This window comes from Ciconia boyciana, chromosome 2 (assembly GCF_034638445.1).
Source record: "Ciconia boyciana chromosome 2, ASM3463844v1, whole genome shotgun sequence".
In the NCBI taxonomy this organism is placed as follows: Eukaryota; Metazoa; Chordata; class Aves; order Ciconiiformes; family Ciconiidae; genus Ciconia; species Ciconia boyciana.
The window spans coordinates 164,011,064-164,033,360 of NC_132935.1; the positions used below are offsets into that span (position 1 = coordinate 164,011,064).

At 43.9% G+C, this 22,297-nt stretch overlaps 1 protein-coding gene across 1 annotated transcript in view; it reads right to left on the reverse strand.

The window, feature by feature from the left end:
* The window catches only part of CRHR2 (corticotropin releasing hormone receptor 2), a 173,319-nt gene that overhangs the window by 41,343 nt on the left and 109,679 nt on the right, over positions 1 to 22,297 (reverse strand). Inside the window, exons 6-8 of the mRNA XM_072851554.1 lie at positions 9,247 to 9,364; positions 4,799 to 4,952; positions 1,194 to 1,254 (exon numbers count right to left, since the gene is read on the reverse strand). Of these exons, the coding sequence (XP_072707655.1) occupies positions 1,194 to 1,254; positions 4,799 to 4,952; positions 9,247 to 9,364 (333 nt within the window). The remainder of the gene's footprint in view (positions 1 to 1,193; positions 1,255 to 4,798; positions 4,953 to 9,246; positions 9,365 to 22,297) is intronic.

Sequence of the window (22,297 nt, forward strand, 5' to 3'; positions counted from 1 at the left end):
AACAAGTTCCAACTGAAGTTTTTCTTGCCATTTTGAGATTACAGTAGGAATTCTCCTGTATGATTATTATAGGCAAGGATGGAATCACACACAACTTCTCCGTCAGTGGAAGGGTGTCTGTCTGATTGCCAATATGTGTAACTCCTGGGAATGAGATTATCACCTTCAAAGTCACCATTAAAGCTACAGAACAGAGATTGGTCAAGGGTTCAAAAGTTTGTGGGGAGCAGAGAAGAGGAACTTAGTAGTGCATAACAGAATTCCTCCCATACCTACAGCATGGATGCCCAAAGCTCAGCCAGTCATCCTATCCATCTCCCTTATAGTCAGGAGAAATAGTGCGTGAAAGTCTAATTCATCCAACCTACTTTGGACATCTCCTTCCAGATGAGATGAAATGCGCCCCAGACTGCATTTACTGTTTTGACTGATCACCGCTGATCATAAGAGACCACAGATTAGTGCAGATGCAGACACCTACAAGGTAGACACTTACATTTAATCAGATGCGCTACAGAAAGACAAACAGTGTGGTCATATGAAAAACAGATTCATGGAGAAAAGGGGGTTTTTTTAAGGTTAGGGAAGGGAGCTGTAACAGAAAATAGACATTGATCCAAACACTAGTTGAAAAGTACAAGCTGAGCTATATCTGCCCAGTATCGATGTTTGGGGGAAAAAATTCCCAAAACACAGATGCCTCTTTATCTCCCATATTTTTCAATTTCATGCCCTAACTGCTTCCAATTGGAAAAGCCAGAAACAGAAATGCAAAAAATCCAGCCACAAGACTACTCTTGGAAGACCGTCAACTGAATTCTGCACACCCAGAAGGCTAAATCCTTTAGCACTCAACTGTAGTTTTTACCCAGGTCTTACTCAAGCAAAACTCCTATTGAAGGAGACTACCCTGACTGTAAATCATGTATAAAGCTATCAACTGAGAGCTTCAGGGCTTGGCCAAGGATATTTGGGAAAGGTATTTTCAGGAGTTGACTCAAGTAGTGCTCTGAAATTTGAGGTGGTCTGGATTTGGATGGAGGTGATGTGACCTTTACTCTTTTCTATCAATCAGCCTTATTTCTAAATTACCAGTTCAGCCTCAAGGCACTTCTTAATTTATTTAGAGAGCCTGCAGGCATTTCTTAATTTATTTAGAGAACCACATAAACACAAATGTTAACGTCACTTACTGTTCATTTTCATAATATAGTTTGCCAATGGCCCAGGCAATGATGATTGGGCAAGGAATACCTGCAACAGCAAAAAATCAGGAGTTAATCACAACCCATGTATGTATGGATGATACAGATTTGGATGTATGGATGATTCTTCCAGTCAGATTTGTGTGACTGGAAGACTTTAACTACAAGTGGTCCTATCTTGGTATATGTGAGACATCGCAATTGCTAAGACCTCTTTATGTATATATAAAAAACATCATCTCAAAAAGAGAAAACTCTGGTACTATTAAGAAAAGTTAATAAAATTATTAACAAACACACATATATACCTATATTTCTATATAAGTGATCAGAACAATTTTGGCTGGCTTAAAAGCAATTTTGGTCCCTTTTAATTTTCCTGCAGTTGATACAGCAAAACCTTAGAGACATCACTTGGAGGTGGGTGTTTAGATTTTTATTTCCCAGGCTGCAAGAAGCTTCTAAACTTATTGGGCTCTTTGGATGAGGCCCATTTTCAACAATTTTTTTAGTTGAGTCTTCGTCCTGGGAAACAGGATTATGAGAAATAATGTCTTGATATCTTGCAATGTCAGAATTCATTCATTGTTTGCCCTTTCTAAAGGATCCAGCTACTCTTAACTTTATATATATCATTCTACCTATAATGTGCGGTGTCTTCTGTGTCTGCAGGTGAGTTCTTATCAATCAAGGCCATGCATTTTTTCACAGGGCTTGCTTTCTCAGTTATACCCAGAAGGTGCTACAGTAGTGCCCCTTGGGCGTGCAACCTTATTGCAGTAGATGAGGTGTATTTGTACACTTAATGTCCCTGCAGTGCCATATCCTCTGCTTTCCAATTCTATTGTTATACCAGTCTCATGTCCAGAGCCTTGCCCTTGTGCTTGTTTTGTGTTAGGCCTTCAGAGTTTCAGGGGGATTTGCTGGAGCAGGAAACTGGAAACGAGGAAGAACAAGTAGAGCTGGCTTTTTGACACAGACCTCCTGGGGGAAACAGGAACTTTTTCACCCAGGCATTCCCCAAGGAAAGACTGGATTGATGTCGAAATTGGAGGAGGAGAGTTTCCCCTCTCCATTTCCCCTTTACCTTTAACCTGTCAACTCAGGCAAAACCAAACAAGACAAGCCTTTCCAGCTCCATCCCTCATTCCAACCTCCAGGTTCATGTCCCTCTGAAATCACTGCCTCTCTAAGGTGAATTCATGACTCAGTATGACTTAAACCCTCATGTAGGAGTCAGCACGGCCTCGTATCTAACACTGCCTTTTAACCTCCCATTTGTTGCCTCTTCTGTGGGAAATGGATGTTTTAAAGAGATGAAGCAGAGTGGAAAGAACCACAACACAGTAGGGAAGGGACTGAATTGCTAAGTGGTCATCTTTAACCTCAGCAAGAAGTATAGTGCAGCTCTGATCTCTTGCACCACCATCCCTGGTGGCTCTTGTGCCCTGCAAGTGATTGTGTTGTCTTCCTTCTTGTTCACCATTAACTCACAGGGTCCAGTGTACTTGTTTCTCCCATGTTCTTGCTAGGCATGAACAGACAAAATGTGCCATGTCCTTTCTCCTAGAGAAAAACATTGTTCTTTTCCTTATGAAGCGAAGAACAGGGATTTGAGAATGAGGATGGTAAAAGATTGTGTATGGGAAGGCAAAGCAGAGCCAGAAAGCACCCAAAAAGGGTGAGAGGAAAGGCATATTCAGCTCACACCACCCCTACATTAGTAATCAGACACCCAGAGGGCTCTGAGAGAGGTAGGGAGGGAAAATACTAGAGACCAAACCAGTCAGGGGGTCTGTGAGAGCTGTGTGAGCAGCTGATTTTCCAGTTTGGTGACAGAACTGAAAAATATTGAAAAACAAATTGAATCAATTCCCCACATAAACATTTTCTTTCTACTACAACTCTTCTTTCCTCCCATTTGATTTTGTATTGAATGACGTATTTTGTTTTAAAGGCTGTTTCTGCCTTCAGAACTGCAATTCAATTACTTCTGCTCAATTCTGAGAGGAAGAGGCATTTCTGAACAAAATGTCATTCTACTTTCAGAAAAGAAAATATTTGTGACTTTTTTCCACCTTTCTTCTTTCAACAGAAAAGAACTGCCAAATTCACTAGTTCTGTTTGACCTCAGATTTTGCATTCAAGCGGACAAGCTGCCCGCATGGGGCTTGTCTTGCCAAACTTCTCCTGGCCAAATTCAAATGATGGATATATTGGTTGGAAAGGACCTCTGAAGGTATCCAGTCCAATTTAGCCCAATCTCCTGCTCAAAGCAGAACTATCAACACTGCTTGCCTCAGCCAGGGCTTAGCCTTGCTGAATTTTCAATACCTCCAGGGTCAGAGATTCCACAGCTTCTAAGTCATCTGTTCCAGTGTTGCACTACCTTTTTGGTAAATTTTCTGTTTTCTTAGTGTCCAACTGGAACCTCCCAGCCTGCAATTTGTGGTCATTGTCCCTTCTTATAACATCCACTATTACCAAGAAGAATTTGGCTCCATCATCTTTGTAATTAGCCTTCAAATCATTCTGGGTACCTAACAGCCTCCTTGGCTTCCTCGTTGCCCGATTAAACAAGTTCAGGTCCTTCAGCCTCACTTCACAGGTCATATCCTCTAGACCGTGGATCATACTGACAGCCTTCTACTGGATAATCTCCAGTTTTTCCACATCCCTTTTGACCTAAGAGACCCAAAACTGACCACAATATTCCAAAGGCAGCATTACCAAAACTGAGTAGAAAGTATTAGTAACTTCCCTCAATCTTTTGACCACACAGTATGTGCTTTACCTTATTCATGATGAGAAGGCACTGATGGCTCATACTCAGCCTGCATCCCCTGCAAGCCCTACATCCTTTTCAGCAGAACTGCTACTCTGACAGTTGGTTCCCAGCCTGTACTGATAGACCAGCCTATATTGATGCAGCTAGGGACAAGGAGCATCCTTTGCTCTGGCCCAGGCTGACACAGTAGAAAGGAGGTAACGGCATGCAATGAGCTATTTTTCTGTCTTTGAATAGCCACAAGGATAGTACAAAGGTGACATGTGACTCTTTGTTAAGAGCTGTTTTCTAGGAAAAAAACCCTCAGCAGTCCAAAAGACAGCTGTAAGGTTGGACTGGCAGATAATTAGTCTTCTCTTCTAGTTAGCTCCTCACTTAGAAGTGTCTCAACTGTCTCTTGAGACTGAGTGGTCCACAGGGCATGGACAGTGCCTTTTCTGTTTCATGCCTTGTAGAGCAGCAGTATATAAGAGGTTGTGATCACTGCTTTGCTGATCAAATTGAAAGGGACCTGGTATGAACTGCTGCATTCCCAAAATGCTGAGCCTGGGAGCTCTCTTTCTTTCCTTAACACCAGGTGCCTGAGGTTCTAAATGGAGAAGATAAATCTAGCAATAACCTATCAGCTTTATGTCATCACCACAGTGAAGAACGAAACCTGATCTCATGTTGTTCTGACAAAGTTAGGTTTGAATGTCAGATTTCACCACAGTGCGATTTTTAAAATTTACTCTTGCTGCCCTTGTCTTAATCACTTTAATGACAGGTACCACATAACACCATTTTAAACACACAGGGCACTTACACCATCCTATGAAGAGAAAGACCCATTTCCGCAGCTTATCTGTGGAATAAGTCATCACTATAGCGGTGTGTAAGTAGCAGCCTTCCACAAACATCCAGAAGAAGTTGGTCACTACAAAATAATTGTAGACAGTGGTAATACATCGACACCAGGGCTGGAAAGGAAACAGAAAAGAATATTTTAAAATCATGATAATATTTAAAAAATTCTATATCTTGTTGTTCCCTTAAAAATCAATGGTAGAATTCATTCACAGGATGCAGATTTATACCTGTGACTTGGAATGAGAATATCTTAGGTGCTGTTGGGAACTCACAGCTATGTCTGTGACTTTCTGCTGAGGCTTGGCTTTGAGCACAACATGCAGGATCTCCTGTACCTGAACATGTCTGGAAAGTTAACATGCCATAAGGCACGTCCACACCAGCAGTCTGCAAGGAGTTTAAGAAGTAGCCATGTGGAAGGACGACAAGAGGAGGCAAGTCATTTGACTACAGATGATCTTTTAGAGAGGTACAGACATAGCCTAGGGTTATATCCAAAGATGACATAAGAATCTAAGCATATCTTAGGCAGTATAACCCACCTGCTGAGCAATTCAAAGAAAATATAAGATAGATAGAAGTTAATGCCACAGTCTTGCTTCATTTCCACTGAAGGGAAGGAGCACCACTGACATTTAGAAAAAAGATATTTACTTTACAGATATGCTTTTATCAGCTGGTTCATCCCCTCTATTCCTGCCATTAGTGCTTCAGTCTGTAAGTCACACCACTACACACATCACTTCTGAATTTTGCCATAACTTCAACAGGAGTTTTTGGTCAGGCTCAATGTATCAGTAAAGGCATCTTCTCCTAATGGCTGTGCAGGGAGAGCACAGCTGTGGAATACACAATTAGCTATAGAGAGGCAGATGGTAACATCACATCAATAAATCACAAGTAACTGCTGATGGTAATTTCCATAGTGCTACACACAGAACTCTGGGAAAATTTCTTTCTGTCCAAGCAGGCATTCAGCATATTCCCTGAAGCATGACATTAATTACCTATGTTAGCTGGTATCATTGATGTCATTTTGGTTTCACCATTCTTCAGCCTTTTAATTAACTCTACTAAAGTATTTGAAACTTTTGATCCTCAGTTAATTTTATTTCAGACTTCATATACATAAGGTATTGATGATCTCTAGGCAGTCAACAGAGCAGCAGATGCACTATCAAACCCAGCAAAATTCTGTGGACTAAGAATTTATTGGACAAGAAACAGAGATACAAAATGATAGCTCGTTCACAAGTTGCGATCACTTCTGTTTATTGAGCTGAAATAAACAGAAGATATCTTTTGAATGTGTTAAAGCTTTCATTTCTGTATTATTTCATTAAGATTTGAAATTTAGTTTGGCTTCATCTTTAAAACAGGATTAAAACCCAAAACAACTCAGAAGAAGATGGAACATTTTGTTTTCAAAGTTTCGTTTAAACCAAATGAAATTTTCTTTTTTTTAATCCTTTTGGCCTGAGCAAAGGAAAATAAAACCACAAACCAAAAAAAACCCCTATTTTTGGCTATTACCAAATAAATATTTTGGCTCCATTCCTGATTGACCCCCAAACTAGTAAGACTAGGTTTCCAAAGACTCTAAGTCTCACATATGATTTTTCGAATGTATGAGCATGAATTAAATCTTTCCCTGTGGCCTTAGTCTCATGTAAATATTCTGATGTAACATCTAGAGTCTTGTTCCCCTCTCTCCCTCAGTTACAACACTTACACAGTTTTTGTCCTCTCCACAGCTGCCCATTTTCACAAGAACTGTAAAAAATAATTTTATCTGAGCCTGTTGTTCCTGTGTCAGAACTGAGTGGAATTGGCCAGTGGGAAGGTAGTGGGACAGATACAGACAAATACACGTGATGGTGGTGAGATCTCCCTCTGCATCGTTTCCATAGGAAACCAGAATAAAATGAATTTTGAGCAATTCCTTTTGGAATTGTGGATTTATTATTATTAAATAATAAACCCAATTAGCAGAACTCATTAATTTATACCATTTCATTTATTTGACTGAGGATTCTTGATCCCCATATGTATCCACCATTAGGCTCCAGATATCTTCAGCAATTCCCCTTCTTGATTTATTAACATAAGCACTATAACTTCATGATAAATGTTTCCATGTTGAGTCCTTGATGCTTCTGTTACTGCATTATTACCGATCAGCACAGAAGAGATCACATCATTAGCTGTCATAAATGATGTTGCTCCCATTGATTTCAGTGGTGTTATTTTGACTCTGACTTACACCACAATAAGAACATAACGAAGTTATCACAAGCTTGTATAAAGCACCTTTCCAAAAAGACTGCAGTGTTCTGCAGAGAAAAGATGAGTTAATGAAAACTGAGTTATGTGAGGATCTGTCCTTATATTTGCACATTTATATTTTCCTTGGCATATTGTGGTCACATTCTAAAAGGCATTTGAGTGCCTGACTCCAACTGATTTTTCCTAAATAACTGTAAAAATCTGTATTAAGATTTGCAGTATTGTCATGAGAGTAAATCACGCAGCATAAAACTGTCAACGGTAAAGCTCATATACTACCATCTTCTGTAGCTGAAAATGTCTGAAACATAGACAAAGCAAACAGTGAATTAACAGAAGCTACATCTTCTCAAAGGAGCATCTGCTTGAATAATAATACAGAGTTATGCATAGATGTCTCAAAAAACTTAGAATCTTAGACTTCTTTATCTAGGTACTAATGACTTTTCTACTTGTTTTCCCAAAGTATGGGGTTAAAGTTCAGATGCCAAATCTTACATTTGAAAAGTTAACCAAGGATGATGAGTGCCCAGCTGACATTAAAATTAATGGATATCCAGGCTCCTGGGGTGGTTTTCAATTTCTACAGGACCAGTTCCTACGTGAGTGGAGCTGCTCTGACTGGTATCAGCTATGGATCCAGCTCATATTCCATAGGCACTTTAATGCACCTGCTTTCCAAAGAGAGAGAGTATGAAGACGGGGGGGGGGGGTGTACGTGTGTGCACGTGTGTTTGTAGCACACTGTTAGGTTTTTCTTGATTATGGAGGTAAATATCAGGGGACAACCCTAAAACAAGAATATTCCACTACAAGAATATTACAATGGGAATGAGAACAGTAAAAACCTCTGCCAAGGGACTATCAAAAAGAACTACTCCCCAAGAAAATCAGGATAAATGTTTTTTCTTTTGGAGTGGATGTTTTTAATCCACTCCAAAATCCTTGTATTATTGGGGCTGCTTGGTGACCAAACAGGGGGAAGCCTTACAATACTTACAGAGGGACTGATTCAATATCCTCACTCAAACCAGCATCTGCAGTTGGGAGTTACTTGAATGAACATGAAATTACATGGAAGGTAAGAGAAATGAGAGCATGGTGACACACTGCATTTCTTAAGAGTGTTCAATGCCACGCAAAGAAGATGTCCCACTTCTTGCCCCCTTCTGCCTTCCCATGTTTTATTGTGTGAATCTGTCCAGTCCTTTGAACTAGCTCTGACTCTCAATCACCCATCAGAAAGCTGACTTAGATCACTATGCCAGCAAAAAACTCTTCCTTGCTTTTTTGTTGGCTAGGTTAGCTCTCCATCAGTTTAGTGAGTTCAGTCTCCAAGGGTTCAGTCCTCCCCAAGGGATCAAGAGGAGGAACAGAGCTAGTGCAAAAGAAGCAGTAGGAGCTGGAGTGAAACATTTGGGTCCCTGGAGGAATGAGCCATCCCTTTCAGTGACAGGGAGTTGCTGCTGGATGCAGCCCTTATCACAGAACTTCATCCTCAAGGCCAGCACGGTGAAGAAAAGATTAGCAGAAAAATGGAATTTTGTAAAAAAAACCCCACAAACATATCAACAAGCAAAAATTGTACTTTTTCAGGCCCTATTTCTTATTTTCTTGGGAGTCCCACTGACTCCAGACAGCAAGGTGCTCACTGTCATCAGAAAGTAGCTGACTCAGAGCCTCAACAGCCAAATCTATTATTTCTGTACCTTGTTCATGGAGATGTTGCCCTCTGGAATGAATACTTTCCCTACACAAGTGCACATCACCACAAGATGCTCTGCAAAAATGTTCTAGAATCACCAAATTTAGTGTCTCGCACAACACTGTGTCTCACAGTATATGAATTTGGAAAGTATCTATGGTCAATGACGATAAGAGAGAAGCATTTGGGCAGGATTTTTACTTTGAAAAAACCCTTTTATATTCAGTAATGAGGAAATAAATGAAATTTTAGAAAATCTAAGCTCACTTTCTTAATCTTTTTGAAATTACATGAAAGTCACTCTGAGCATGTGGATAGGTGCCCTTTGTAATATTTCTATCAGTTGAACAAATTCAGCATCCCTCCCTGCCCCAAAACTACATGGCAGAGACATGCTACCTCCAAGCACTTACTTCATTGCTTTCATGTATGTTGTGATCTATCATTTGAAGCAGAAACCACATCACATTCCTCAGGATGAATGTGGTGATCAAATTCCAGTGGATAATATTCCGCAGGCATCTGATACTCCTAAACAGGGAAATACATTTAAAACATCATATATAGTGAATATATACACATACACATTAATTATTATATAAAATAAACAAGCTAATTCTGTTCAATTGCAAAATTTCTCATGGTTTATCTCCCTCCATTACCTCTCTTACACTATGAAACAGGAGGTTCCTCTGTCCAACGGGTCAGCAATAACAGTATTTGAGCCTGTCTGTAGCTTCTGTCTTTACCAGCAAGCATATCTGGGTCTGGTCCCATTCTCTGGCTCTCAGAGTAAAGTGCACAGCCAGTGCCGAAGACAAAACTTGGATTTTGCAGTGTAGTCACAACACAAATAAATGACGTAAATATAAAGCAGCAACAGAAGGATGGCAAAATCTGTGCTTCTTTTCCTTGCTATATACCTTTCTTCCAGAAACCACACAGCTTAACTTCTGCAAAGCCATGTACAACAATTTGTCTTGATAAGATGAGGAGCTCCCTTTCACAATAATCAATTCAAGCAAGTGAAACAGGATCTACTGGAAAGACCCAAATATTCAAATGGTCATTTCATCCTTTGTTATCATTTTTGCTCCCCTCTACCCCATCCCATCAGCTGTATTATAATGTCAACTAGAATTGATAAGCCCCTAAACAACAAGGCTGCACTGGAGTCTGTTGCATTGTTCACAGAAGGAGATTTGGTGACAAATATCTGCTCTGGAGTAGCAAAACTGGAATAGTTTACATTTGGTCAGTCTCTTGAACAGTCTCGCCTGTGTGAAGTTCAAAATTTTCAGACCCATTAATGTGACAGGAGAGCATGGACTGCCTGGTTTCCAGTCCCGAGCTCAGCTGGCTGTACCAAACTTTCTTAAGGTCGAGCCGTGTATTCTCCTTCACCAGAAAATACCTGTGTCTGGTTTTAGTCCTTTCCCAGCCCCCTTTCAGATGCAATGTAAAATCTGAGCACAATGTAAAATATAAGCTACAGTGAGTTGGGACACAGTGCCATAAAACAAAAGAAGGGACATCTTAAATAGTGCTTGCTGCTGAAAATGGCTCCAGGAGGCAGACAGTGCATGATGCTGATGCCAGCAACCAAAGTATCACTGAAGCTAGACAGAAAGTTATTAATTCAGTCATCTGAGACAAGATCATTTGTCTTCTCATTCTTTGTGAAATGGTAAAGGAAGGTGAGTGCCAAGTTGCAGTTTTGCAATTATATGATCTTTTCTCAGCTAAACACAAAACACTTCAGTTAGTAAAATCACTTCCACAGGGGTTCAAATGGGCCAGTGCATTTCCCGGGATCACCAGGTTACGATTCTGCATTTGCCATATCAGTCTCCCTGCTTGCAAAGGAAGCTGTCAAATAACATCGGACAAACACAGAAAGTAGTGTTCTCAAACCTGCTCAGCTGTAGCTGACTGTGCTCATTGCACTCACAGCAAAAAGAGAAGGCACAATCCAGTAACCAACTTTGCTGTTGTCTCAGGTCTTTTGCATGACAAACAAGCCAGCCTTCTTAATAACAAACGCTATTTTGCTATCATAAAACACTGAACTTTTCCTAGGACTCAATTAGTCAGTTTTAGGGCCAGAAGCAATTTTGTGATACCCTTCAGCCTCACAAATCTCTCAAAGATTTCACAGCAATCCAGCAAAAAGACAAATAGAAGACCTCCCACATATGAGATACGGCAACTTACAGAAAGATGCTCAGAGGTATAACCCTACTAAGTCAATGTCAAAACAGCTGCTGAGTTTAACAACTCAGGCTCCAGGTATGAAATTGGTATTTGGTTTTGAGAGCCTCAGTGACTCATGACTGGAGTCAATTTGGAAAACAAATCTCCAGCTGCTCAGATCCATTCACTTTTATTTAGGCTACAAAACCCAAAAGCATTGGCTCTCAGTGTAACCTGTGCTAGCAGGGGACATGTCAGAGACATGTCTCACTTTGAAAATTTCACTTCTAACAAAAGGCAAAGATTCACGGTTAGGCTTTTAAAGAAACTAGGCAACCAACACCTACTGCCTTTCATGCTGAACCCCAGGAACCCATCTGGCTCTGGACAGTCTTTGAAACATGCTATTAAGGTCTGTTCTCTGTTGATTGTTCTGCACATAAATGTCCTGCGGCTGCTATTCATCTAGATGTTTTATTCACTCCCTTCAGGTTAAGGATTAGCAGGTTAAGGAAGGAGTATGAAACACTGCTTCTAGGGGGAGAGGGAGGCAGGGGACTAGAAACTGAGGAAATTCAGGTCAAACTGTAGACTTACTGGTATGAAATTAATTGCTTTTGAGAGCTCTAACAACAAAACAGATCCAGCGCACTTGCCACCTGAATGTATTTCTTGACAAATAGAAGATAAAGGAGTGGAAAAAACAAAAAATCCTTGCTGCATGCCTCCATTTAGATGTAGTTTAATCAACCCATATTCTGGAACATCACTAAATCTCGCTGGAAGAAACCTTAATCCCACAAGATTTACAGCAGCACATTGGACTGGCTGGAGAGGCAAATAGGATCAAACAAATAGTTGTATACTTTTTGGTTCAGTTCCTAAAAAGAGCTTTTCCCTGCAGTAGGATCCTAGCCATCAAAATCACATTCTCTTCTGTGGCTTGGAATATAAAGACAACCTCACCATCTACTGACTGCATGATCTTTGCCCTCCTTGCTACTTCTTGGTCATACTGTTTTGTCTTCTTTGCCCATCTGTCTGCACCTAGCCATTGACTTTTGTTTGCATTGTAAAATGCTTGGGGCAGAGGCAAACTTTTAGTAATGTGTGTTCAGGATCCAGAGCAAGAGGGTCTGGTCTGTGTTGGGAACTCCCAGGCTCTACAGATAATTATGATCAAAACTCTCCATGTTTACAAAAAGCCACATGTGCTGAGGGAATATGTGTTCCTGGTGTAAAATTAAGTATAAATGTGACCAGCAGCTGTAATTTACCAAAGTGAGGCCTGAAGCCTTGTCAAATAATGCTTTGGACATGAAACAGGGACAGTTGGCTCCCATGTCCCACTACCTTTAGCAAAAGCCATACTTTGGGTATCAGCAACCTCGTACCATGGCCTCATTCCCTTTCTGAGACATTCTGTGTGTGGCACGGATGGTAAGCAGATGCTTTCACCTCCTAAAAAGTTTCATGTCTTTGGGTCTAACAGAGCAAGGAAGAAGAGGCTGCAGAGCAAGCATTTTGCTTTTCCAGCTGCAGTCTCTCCCCAGTCACATTCCCCACCACACTACTGCCTTGGCAAAGCAGCACAAACAGGTGAGGGGTAGGATTTGTTTTTGTGATGTCTGGGCCGCTACTCTGCTGGTGTTAATAGCAGTTAGGGTTTTAATGGAAACACCAGTATAGTCAGGCTGAGAAACATTTCTGAAAGTGCCACAGAGTTTCTTAATGGCTCAGGCAGTGACATGACCCCAGGCACAGAATGGTTTTAACCCTTTCCCTTTTTTTATTTTTCCCTTTCCTTTTCTTTTAATATGAGTCCCAACTGGAGACTCTAAGTTTGTTTTTGTTTGTAGAGAGCCCAGAGCGTATGGTCTCTGTCTGTTTCTGCCTCCTAACTACTACTAGCACAGAAATCATAGTGGCAGTAATGCAATTCATAGCCAAGGGCAAGAAAAGCTTGAGAAATAATTGTGTCAGGTTCATAGCGGGAAGGGAGAAACAGCAGGGTTAACATAGTGTGTGGAGGCTGCAGGGCACAGCAGTGGAGGATGTAACAAGGGAAAGATCTCCTGCCAGCCACCTGAGAAAGCTGCTCTCATTTACAGGCACTGCTGGTGAATGTTATTATTGTAATTTAGTATGGGTAAAGCATCTAGAGGGATACTGACTGAGATGAGGGTCACCTCATTTCAGGCACTCTTCACATGAAACTGTTCTTCTGGGCTCAGGAGCGAACCCTGTGCACAAAGTTTATCTATGTAGCCAGACTGAAGTTTGAGGTGGACAGTGAATGAAGGACATGTCCCAAATTGGGCAACAAAGCTAGTGAGTAATAGGAGACCTGCAGTGCAGCTAATGTTTAGTGAAAGGACAAAGTCATACTTGTCATACTCACTCATCTTAAACCCTGAGGGAGAAACTCATAATACTCATAGAGGTAATTTGTCCTTCACAGATATTTTCCTGGCTCTTGGTAGATCATAGAATCATAGAATAGTTTGGTCTGGAAGGAACCTTTGAAGGTCATCTAGTCCAACATCCCTGCAATGAGCAGGGACATCTTCAACCAGATCAGGTTGCTCAGAGCCCCGTCCAACCTGACCTTGAAAGTTTCCAGGGATGGGGCATCTACCACCTCTCTGGGCAACCTGTGCCAGTGTTTCACCACCCTCAGCGTAAAAAATTTCTTCCTTATATCCAGTCTGAATCTCCCCTCTTTTACTTTAAAACCATTACCCCTTGTCCTGTCGCAACAGGCCCTGCTAAAAAGTTTGTCCCCATCTTTCTTATAAGCCCCCTTTAAGGACTGAAAGGCTGCAATAAGGTCTCCCCAGGGGCTTCTCTTCTCCAGGCTGAACAACCCCAACTCTCTCAGCCTTTCTTCATAGGAGAGGTGTTCCAGCCCTCTGATCATTTTTGTGGCCCTCCTCTGGATCTGCTCCAACAGGTCCATGTCTTTCCTGTGCTGAGGGCCCCAGAGCTGGACGCAGTACTGCAGGTGGGGTCTCACCAGAGCAGAGCAGAGGGGCAGAATCCCATACCCGACCTGCTGGCCACACTTCTTTTGATGCAGCCCACGATATGGTTGGCCTTCTGGGCTGCGAGCACACATTGTCGGCTCATGCCCAGCTTTTCATCCACCAGTATCCCCTGGTCCTTCTTGGCAGGGCTGCTCTCAATCCCTTCATCCCCCAGCCTGTATTGATGCTGGGGGGTTGCCCTGACCCAGGTGCAGGACCTTGCACTTGGCCTTGTTGAACCTCATGAAGTTCACATGGGCCCACTTCTCCAGCTTGTCCAGGTCCCCCTGCATGGCATCCCATCCCTCAGGCATGTCAACCACACCACTCAGCTTGGTGTCATCTCCAAACTTGCTGAGGGTGCACTCGATCCCACTGCCTATGTCATTGATGAAGATACTAAACAATACTGGTCCCAATACAGACCCCTGAGGGACACCACTTGTCACCGATCTCCATCTGGACATTGAGCCGTTGACCACTACCTTCTGGATGCGACCATCCAACCAATTCCTCATCCACCGAACAGTCCACCCATCAAATCCGTATCTCTCCAATTGAGAGAGGAGAATGTTTTGGGGGACCATGTCGAAGGCCTTACAGAAGTCCAGAGAGACAACATCCATAGCTCTTCCCTTGTACATTGATGTAGTCACTCCATCATGGAAGGTCACTAGGTTGGTCAGGCAGGACTTGCCCTTGGCGAAGCCATGCTGGCCATCTCGAGTCACCTCCCTGTCCTCCATGTGCCTTAGCATAGCTTCTAGGAGGATCTGTTCCATGATCTTCCCAGGCACAGAGGTGAGGCTGACAGGTCGGTAGTTCCCAGGGTCTTTCTACCCTTTTTAAAGATGGGTGCGATGTTTCCCTTCTTCCAGTCACCAGGGACTTCACCTGACTGCCATGACTTTTCAAATATCATGGAGAGTGGCTTGGCAACCACATCAGCCAATTCCCTCAGGACTCTGGGATGCATCTCGTCAGGTCCCATAGGCTTATGTATGTTCAGGTTCCTCAGGTGGTCACAAACCTGAGCTTCTCTTACAGTGGGAGGGACTTTGCTCTCCCAGTCCCTGTCTTGTGGCACATCCACTCCAGAGGTGTGGGAAGAGAGGTTGCCAGTGAAGACTGAGGCAAAGAAGTTGCTGAGTACCTCAGCCTTCTCCTCGTCCATTGTTACCAGTTTGCCAGTCTTGCTCATCACGGGGGGTATGCTTTCTTTGACCTTCCTTTTCTGGCTGACATACCTGTAGAAGCCCTTCTTATTATTCTTTGCATCCCTTGCCAAGTTCAGCTCCAGCCGTGCCTTGGCCTTCCTGACCCCATCCCTACACAACCGGGCAGCATCTGTATACTTTTCCCAGGATACCTGTCCCTGCTTCCACTGCCTGTGCATTTCCTTCTTGCCCTTTAGTCTCAGCCATGCCAGTCCCTTGCCTTCCTTTCCTGATTTCTTACACCTGAGGATCAAGAGTTCTTGCGCTCTATGGAAGGTGTCCTTAAAGATCTGCCAGCTCTGTTCTGCTCCCTTGTCCCTGAGGGCAGTTTCCCAGGGGGTCCTATTGACTAATTCCTTGAAGAGCTGGAAGTTTGCTTTCCTAAAATTCAGGGTCCTGACTTTACTCTTTGCCTGACCCACATCCCTCAGGACTGCGAACTCCACCAGTGCATGATCTCTGCAGTCCAGGCTGCCTCCAATCTTGACGTCACCAATTAGCTGACTTGTGTTGGTGACCATCAGGTCCAGTATCACATGCCCTCTGGTAGGGCTGTCTATTACCTGGCTTAAGGAGTTATCCTCAATGCATTCCAGGAGTCTCCTGGATTGCCTACAGCTCGCCATGCTGCGTTTCCAGCAGATGTTGGGGTGGTTGAAGTCCCTCAGCAGGACAAGAGCCTGTGAGCGCAACGCCTCCTGTAGTTGGAGTAAGAGGGCTTCGTCAATAGGCTCCCCTTGATCGGGAGGCCTGCCATAGACACCAACCACAAGAAGGTTCCCTTTGTTACCTCGGTCTCTGATTCTTACCCACAAGCTTTCAACCTGCTCGTGGCTATTCTTCAGAGACAGCTCTTCACACTCTATCCACTTCTTGATGTAGAGGGCAACCCCTCTGCCCCTCCTTCCTCGCCTGTCCCTTCTGAACAGCCTGTAGCCATCGATAGCCGCGCTCCAGTCATGGGATTTGTCCCAGAAAGTTTCAGTAATGGCAGCTAGGTCCTAGCTTTCTAGCAGCACGGTGGCTTCCTACTCCTCCTCTTTGTTGCCCCTGCTGCGTGCATTGGTGTAGAGGCACTTCAGCTGGGCTGTCGGCCATGTCACCTTCTTAAAGGAACAGCCCTTAATTCCTTTGAGGTACTGCACTGGTGTTTCCCTGTTGTCTCCTATTACCTCAGGAGCCCCTGGCTCATCTCCGTAAGACTTCAAGTGTGTTCCAGTGTAGCCAGCACGTCTCCGAGCAAGAGGCTGAGGGCCCTCGCTAGCACCCTGTCCCTCTAACCTTGGCATGTCATCCCAGAGATCATCATAGGTAAGCCTGATATTATCCTCCTCCCCTTTCAAGTCTAGTTTAATGCTCTGTCAGTGAGCCCCGCTAGCTTGTGAGCAAAGACCCTCTTCCCCCTTTGAGAACGGTGAATCCCATCTGATGCCAGCAACCCTGGTGCCGCATAGACCATCCCATTATCGAAAAACCTAAAATTGTGGCGATGACACCAGCCACAGAGTCATGTATTTACAGACTGGGCCCGTCTGTTTCTTCCAATGTCACTGCTCGCAACTGGAAAGAGAGAGGAAAAAATAACCTGTGCTCCAGATTCCCTTACCAACTGTACCAAGGCCCTGAAGTCTCTTTTGATTGCCCTTGGACTACGTGTTGCGGCTTCATCACCACCCACATGGAAGAGCAGTAATGGGTAATAGTCTGAGGGCTGTACTAGGCTAGGAAGTTTCCTAGTGATGCCCTCAATCCAGGCCCCAGGGAGGTTAGCAGACTTCCCTAAGAGGAGGGTCTGTCTGGCATACTGGACCCTCTGTTCCCCTTAGAATGGATTAGCCTACAACTATAACCCGTCTTTTCTTCCTCATTGAGGTGGTCGTGATATGGGGGGTAGGCCTTTCTAACCTTGGCGACACCTCTGGTGTAGATGGACCATCATCCACATCATCCATTGACTGGCCTTCCACATCCAGAGCCTCATACCTGTTGTACAGAGGCACTTGGGAAGGCGAGGTGGGCAAGGAAGGGGTTCACCTGCCGCCCCGAGTGTGGGGTTGCCTCCACTCACTCCTTTCCTTTAAGCTACTGCCTTCAGCCTGGCGAGGGGAGGACACAGGATCCCCTTGATCTTGGTGGCTATTCCTGTTTCTGTCTCAGGGAAGGCAGAGCATGGTTCCACCTGTCTATCCCTTTCTCAGACTCCCTGATGCTCCTTAACCTTTCTACTTCCTCTGGTCGCTCTGCCACCAGGCTGAGCAGATCGTCCACCTGGTCATACCTCACACAGCTGTTCTCACTACTGCTATCCATTACCAGGGAAAGGCTCTGGCACGCCCTGCAGCCTGAGGCCTGGGTGGCTGCATGTTTTCGTGGGAGCTCTTGTCTGGGTTGCCATATCCATTCTGGCGAGTGCAGAGGACATAGCTTTCCGCTGGATGGATACCATAGCTAAGCTCCTTCTGAGAGGATGATGACCACCAACTGAACTTGCCTCTTAAGCTGGCAGGGTGACTACGCCCTTCCTGTGTGAACTGCCACGCGAACTGCCGGACGAACTGCCGTGCCACGCTCTGGCTGACGCACCACGCTCTGTTTGCCCGCTCTGTTGGCAGCGCTCCTGGCCGCTAGCACTCCCTATGCTGCTTTTTATAGGCATGGGGGTTGTTGTGGTTGCTCTGGCAATGCGCAGGCCTTGTCAGGTCAGCATCTCCCATGAGAGCTGCCGGCTCCTGGAGGGTCTTTCCGCTGCCCTGGTGTTCCCCTGCCTCAGGAAAACCCTGGGTGCACTGAGATTGCTCTGCTGTGGATTGAGCCAGCTCCAGAGCAGCAGCCCTCAGCAACAGATGGAAGCTAGCTTAAATTTATAAGCTTTAATTTAAATTTAATACTCCTGTTATTCATGAAAATGACCTGTCCCTTTCTGAAAACTTGTTAAACAGTCATAACTGTCTTCTATGACAATGAGCTCCACAGTTCCTTTCTCCTTGAGTAATTATTGCCTTCACTCTGTGGAGTGAAAAAGTAAGCAAGTGTGTGCTCCAGAAACAGCAATGACTGCCCGTACTCACTGACAGCACTGAAAAGGAATTCACATCACATTGTAAGTGGCAGGAGGTGGAATTTGAAACACATTGAGGTGTTTTATAAGTTAGTGAATTGAGCATTCCTAGAGTCACAGTGATTGGCATGAATGCATTCCCTCACAACTCAGAAGCTAAGAAATTTGGGGTTATTCTTGCCTCAGTAGGGAGATATCACAATTTGGAGAGTGTGACAGTGACAACATCAGGAAAATGGGAGCACAGACAGCAGAGAGCTGTCTTCTCAAGAGGGCAAAGAGTCATGGGAGAGAGGGGAGAAATGAGAGATGAGGGGACTGGGTGCTGAACTGCTGCTTCAGACACAATTACAGCATTGCTAGGAAGAAATTGTGAGTTATAGAGCCGTTTAAAGTCCCCTAGTGTAAAGTATCAGATGATAGAAGGTTTCATATTCATCTTCATGTCAGGTAACTGTTTATGCCATTTCCACTTGTTTTACAACCCTTGATGTGGATTGCATGGTGCAAGTGTAGCCCAACTTCCAAGAACAGCAGCACAAGTCACCATCCCAGAGAGCCTGAAGGCTGGCACATCACAAGACACCATGGACTGAGGCTATGGGCTTCCATTAAAGAGGCTTTTCCTGTATTTGCTTCCTGTCCTGATCCTTTTCAGACAAAAGTGTTGGTCAAGGCCTTGGCGGGACTTTTCTACTAACTCTTCCCTGGTGCATGGGTCCAAGAACAGAAGGAATAAGAAAAGAGCTTGTAGCAATTCAGTCAGAATGGACTTAAAGGTTGAGGCCACAGCATAAAGACATAAGAACTTCCATATTCATTCAGACCAATGAGCCATGTAAGGCTGCGACTCAGTCCCCAGTGGTGATCAGTAAAAGACAGTTTGGGGAACAGTATGGGAAACAGGGGAGGTAGACTGTTAGTTGTTCCTTGCTCCTACCTCCTTGCTTCTGGCAGTCAGAGGTTTTAAGATATTCCTGATTCAGAGGTCACATTTAATCACATTAAATCACCCCGTTGGTGGCCCCAACTCCTCACAGGCGTCACTGAACTTCTTTTGTGGTTTACGTTCACTGGGGTCAGGCCATAGCTTATTCTACTCACATGATGGAATGAAGAGCTCATAAGCTGTTATTCATGGTAAAATACATTAGTCTGTGTTGGTTCCTCTTCTGTGCTTGCCTGTCCTCCTCCAAGGGCTGGATGAGGAGGCATTTCCTCACAACTACATTCCCTCCTGTCCTTGGGAGTTGCAGGGAGGAGGGACAGAAAGAGCCTGGAACTGCACAGCAGGAAACTGCTGCTCCTGTGGGCCGCGGGAGTAAGCTGGGAGGAGTGGTTAGTAGTGTATCATCTCCAACACGTGCTCCTGAAGTAGCACAGTTCATGCAGCAATTTCACTTCTTGCTGTGCCTGACAGAAGATTTTGGCCTGAAATATCCCCCTGAAATACAGCAACTAGTGTCAGACAGGCATATGCAAGCAGTGTATATTATATTGAGTGAAGGAGCGGGCAGAAGGAAAAGGATTTCCTTGAAAAGGAGAGAAAAGGAGGACTTACAGTTTCTGACTTGGAGGGAGGAAAGATATTGCCACTGGAAGCATCTTGGTTCTGTAAGTGAAAGGTTTTATTGGCTCCTCATGATTTCTTAAGAACCAGTGCTTTGCCCCCTATTGCGTGATCTCCAGATGACTGCTTCTGACAAGGCAAGAGTTTCTGCTTGAGGGCCTGCCACACAAGAGTACTGCTGCTGTGCCACTCTTCCTGTTGGTTTGCGCAGAGGTATCCTCATGTCAGGCAGGCAGGACTTTTTGCCAGGAGTCATGATTTGGAGTACAGCCACTTGCCTCAAGGCTAATGATGTGAGGCTTTGGATAGAAGAGTGTAGCAAGCGACAGCATATTTTCACGGGAGATTGAGTTATGAAGTACCTTGTTTTATATTTACAGGAATTTGGGGACAAAGGTACAGGAAAATGTGTGTGTTACGGTGAGTTGAGAGTCCCAGAGTATGTCTCTGGCTGTGCTGGCTAAAACCAGATAAGATGATCTGGGAGCACATACCTCCCCCTCACTGCACACACAGAGAGCCCCCTAAAAGCATTAGCTTCAGCTCTGCAGCAGGTTAGACACAAAGAAGCAATTAAGGTAAAAGCAAACATACTTCTCTTTGGCCTCCCTAATTAGTAAATCAAAAGCCAGGTGTATGGTGGAAAATTACACATAATGACCTCTTTATTTGATTTGAGAACAGAGCATGTTTCAAGTCCAAATGTTATTCCCTGACTCTATATCATACCACTGGCATCCTGAACTGCCTGGTTGTGAGGGGTGTCACAACCGGGCTTCCACATTAGGAACGATAGCAGCAAATGAAAAAAACCCCCAAATTCTCCAGCAGTTGACTGCAGCCTGTGCCAGAGGTGGGCAGAAAGAGTTTCTGATTGTTGGTAGAGAAAGCACACTCTGCTAATTATTTCCATCAAATACCTTAATTGTATGGTTGGATACAGAAAGCAGAGAATTAGAAAATCCATTCTTTTGACTTGGGAAATGCTGAGATCTGAAAAGGCAGAAAATCTGATCAACTATTTCTATACAGGTGGCCTCACTGATTCAGAAATGGAGTTCTATAAAAGGGTTTCTAAAATAGCACTGGTAAAACTCGAAGTAGCCTTTCTGTTGACTCATGGTTTTTTTCCTCACTATCCATACAGCAGTATTTTTCCTCTGGGATGTGCAGAGCTACTATTTTCTGATTCAAAGCATGACACAAACAATTAACATTAACAATCATAATAATGTGCCAGCATGGTCGAAAGCTAGCTGAATTAGTTGAATCATCTCCATGGAAATAATTGCAAATGATAAGTTTATTAAAGAAGCTTGGAAACCTTCTATTAATTCATGTAGTATTCCATTAATAATGATGTTCAATTAAGACAGCTGTCCCAAAGTCTGTCTGAAAACAGTTGGCAGGAGAAATCTGAGAGCACTTTGCTGGAGTCCTTCCCATTCCATGATTGTTGAACAAGCAGGAAGGATAATCATGCACAATACTTAAAAAAATATTTTTCCCCTTTAGTCTTTTCTAGGGCAGGCAAAGCTCATGGACAAGCCATAAATGGCATGGAGTGGGAAGAATACCTAACAGCAAGCTATTTCCCAGGCTCTGTGCCGGTCATGGCCTATTTGCTTTCATCCACATGGAGGCCTCCCCTGAGGTCCTCATGGTTTCCCCTGCATGCTCATGTTCAATCATTGCATATATTCTGGTACTAACGCTTACAGATGGGAAAAGCAGCTGGAGAGGATGGCAGGGAAAATGAGCTTCTTGTTGGCAGTTGCCTGGGGAAATATAAATATTCGCACAGGAAATGAAAGGGGCAGTTGCAAGGGAAGAACAAAATCCTGGAAGAGAGTAACAGCTTTATTACAAGGACAGGGGTGAAATGCTCAGGTAAAGAGGAGAAGCAGCAGCTTCCATTAGTGTTTAGGATGTGCATAGATCCTAAAAACAAACCCATTGTGGAACCATCTGTGCTCCACTAAGCCTTTTCCAAAGCTTCTTTCTCCTGCCTTCAAGCCAATTTTTAATCACAGGACACAGGGCATTCTGCCTGCTTTAGACACAAAGGCTTAAAGCACTGATGTTCCTAGGATTGGAAGGATGCAGCAACACAGAACAGGACCACAGGTAGGACAGCCCCAGGGCAGGACCAGACTGACTGTGTTCACTGTCAGTGTTTGTGCCCAGCACTGTCTGCCTGTGTAGCATGGTGGAAAGAGGTCAAAAATGGCCCTCTGCAAACTACCCGTGAGCACACTGACAATGGACAGTATGGATAACTATAGGACACTTACATCAGCCCGTGCCTTGTTCCTAGTCAGTGTACAAAGAGAAATGTTGCCCCTGAGAACTACGTGGTTACATATGGGCTAATTGAAACCCAGTCACTGGATACTCCAG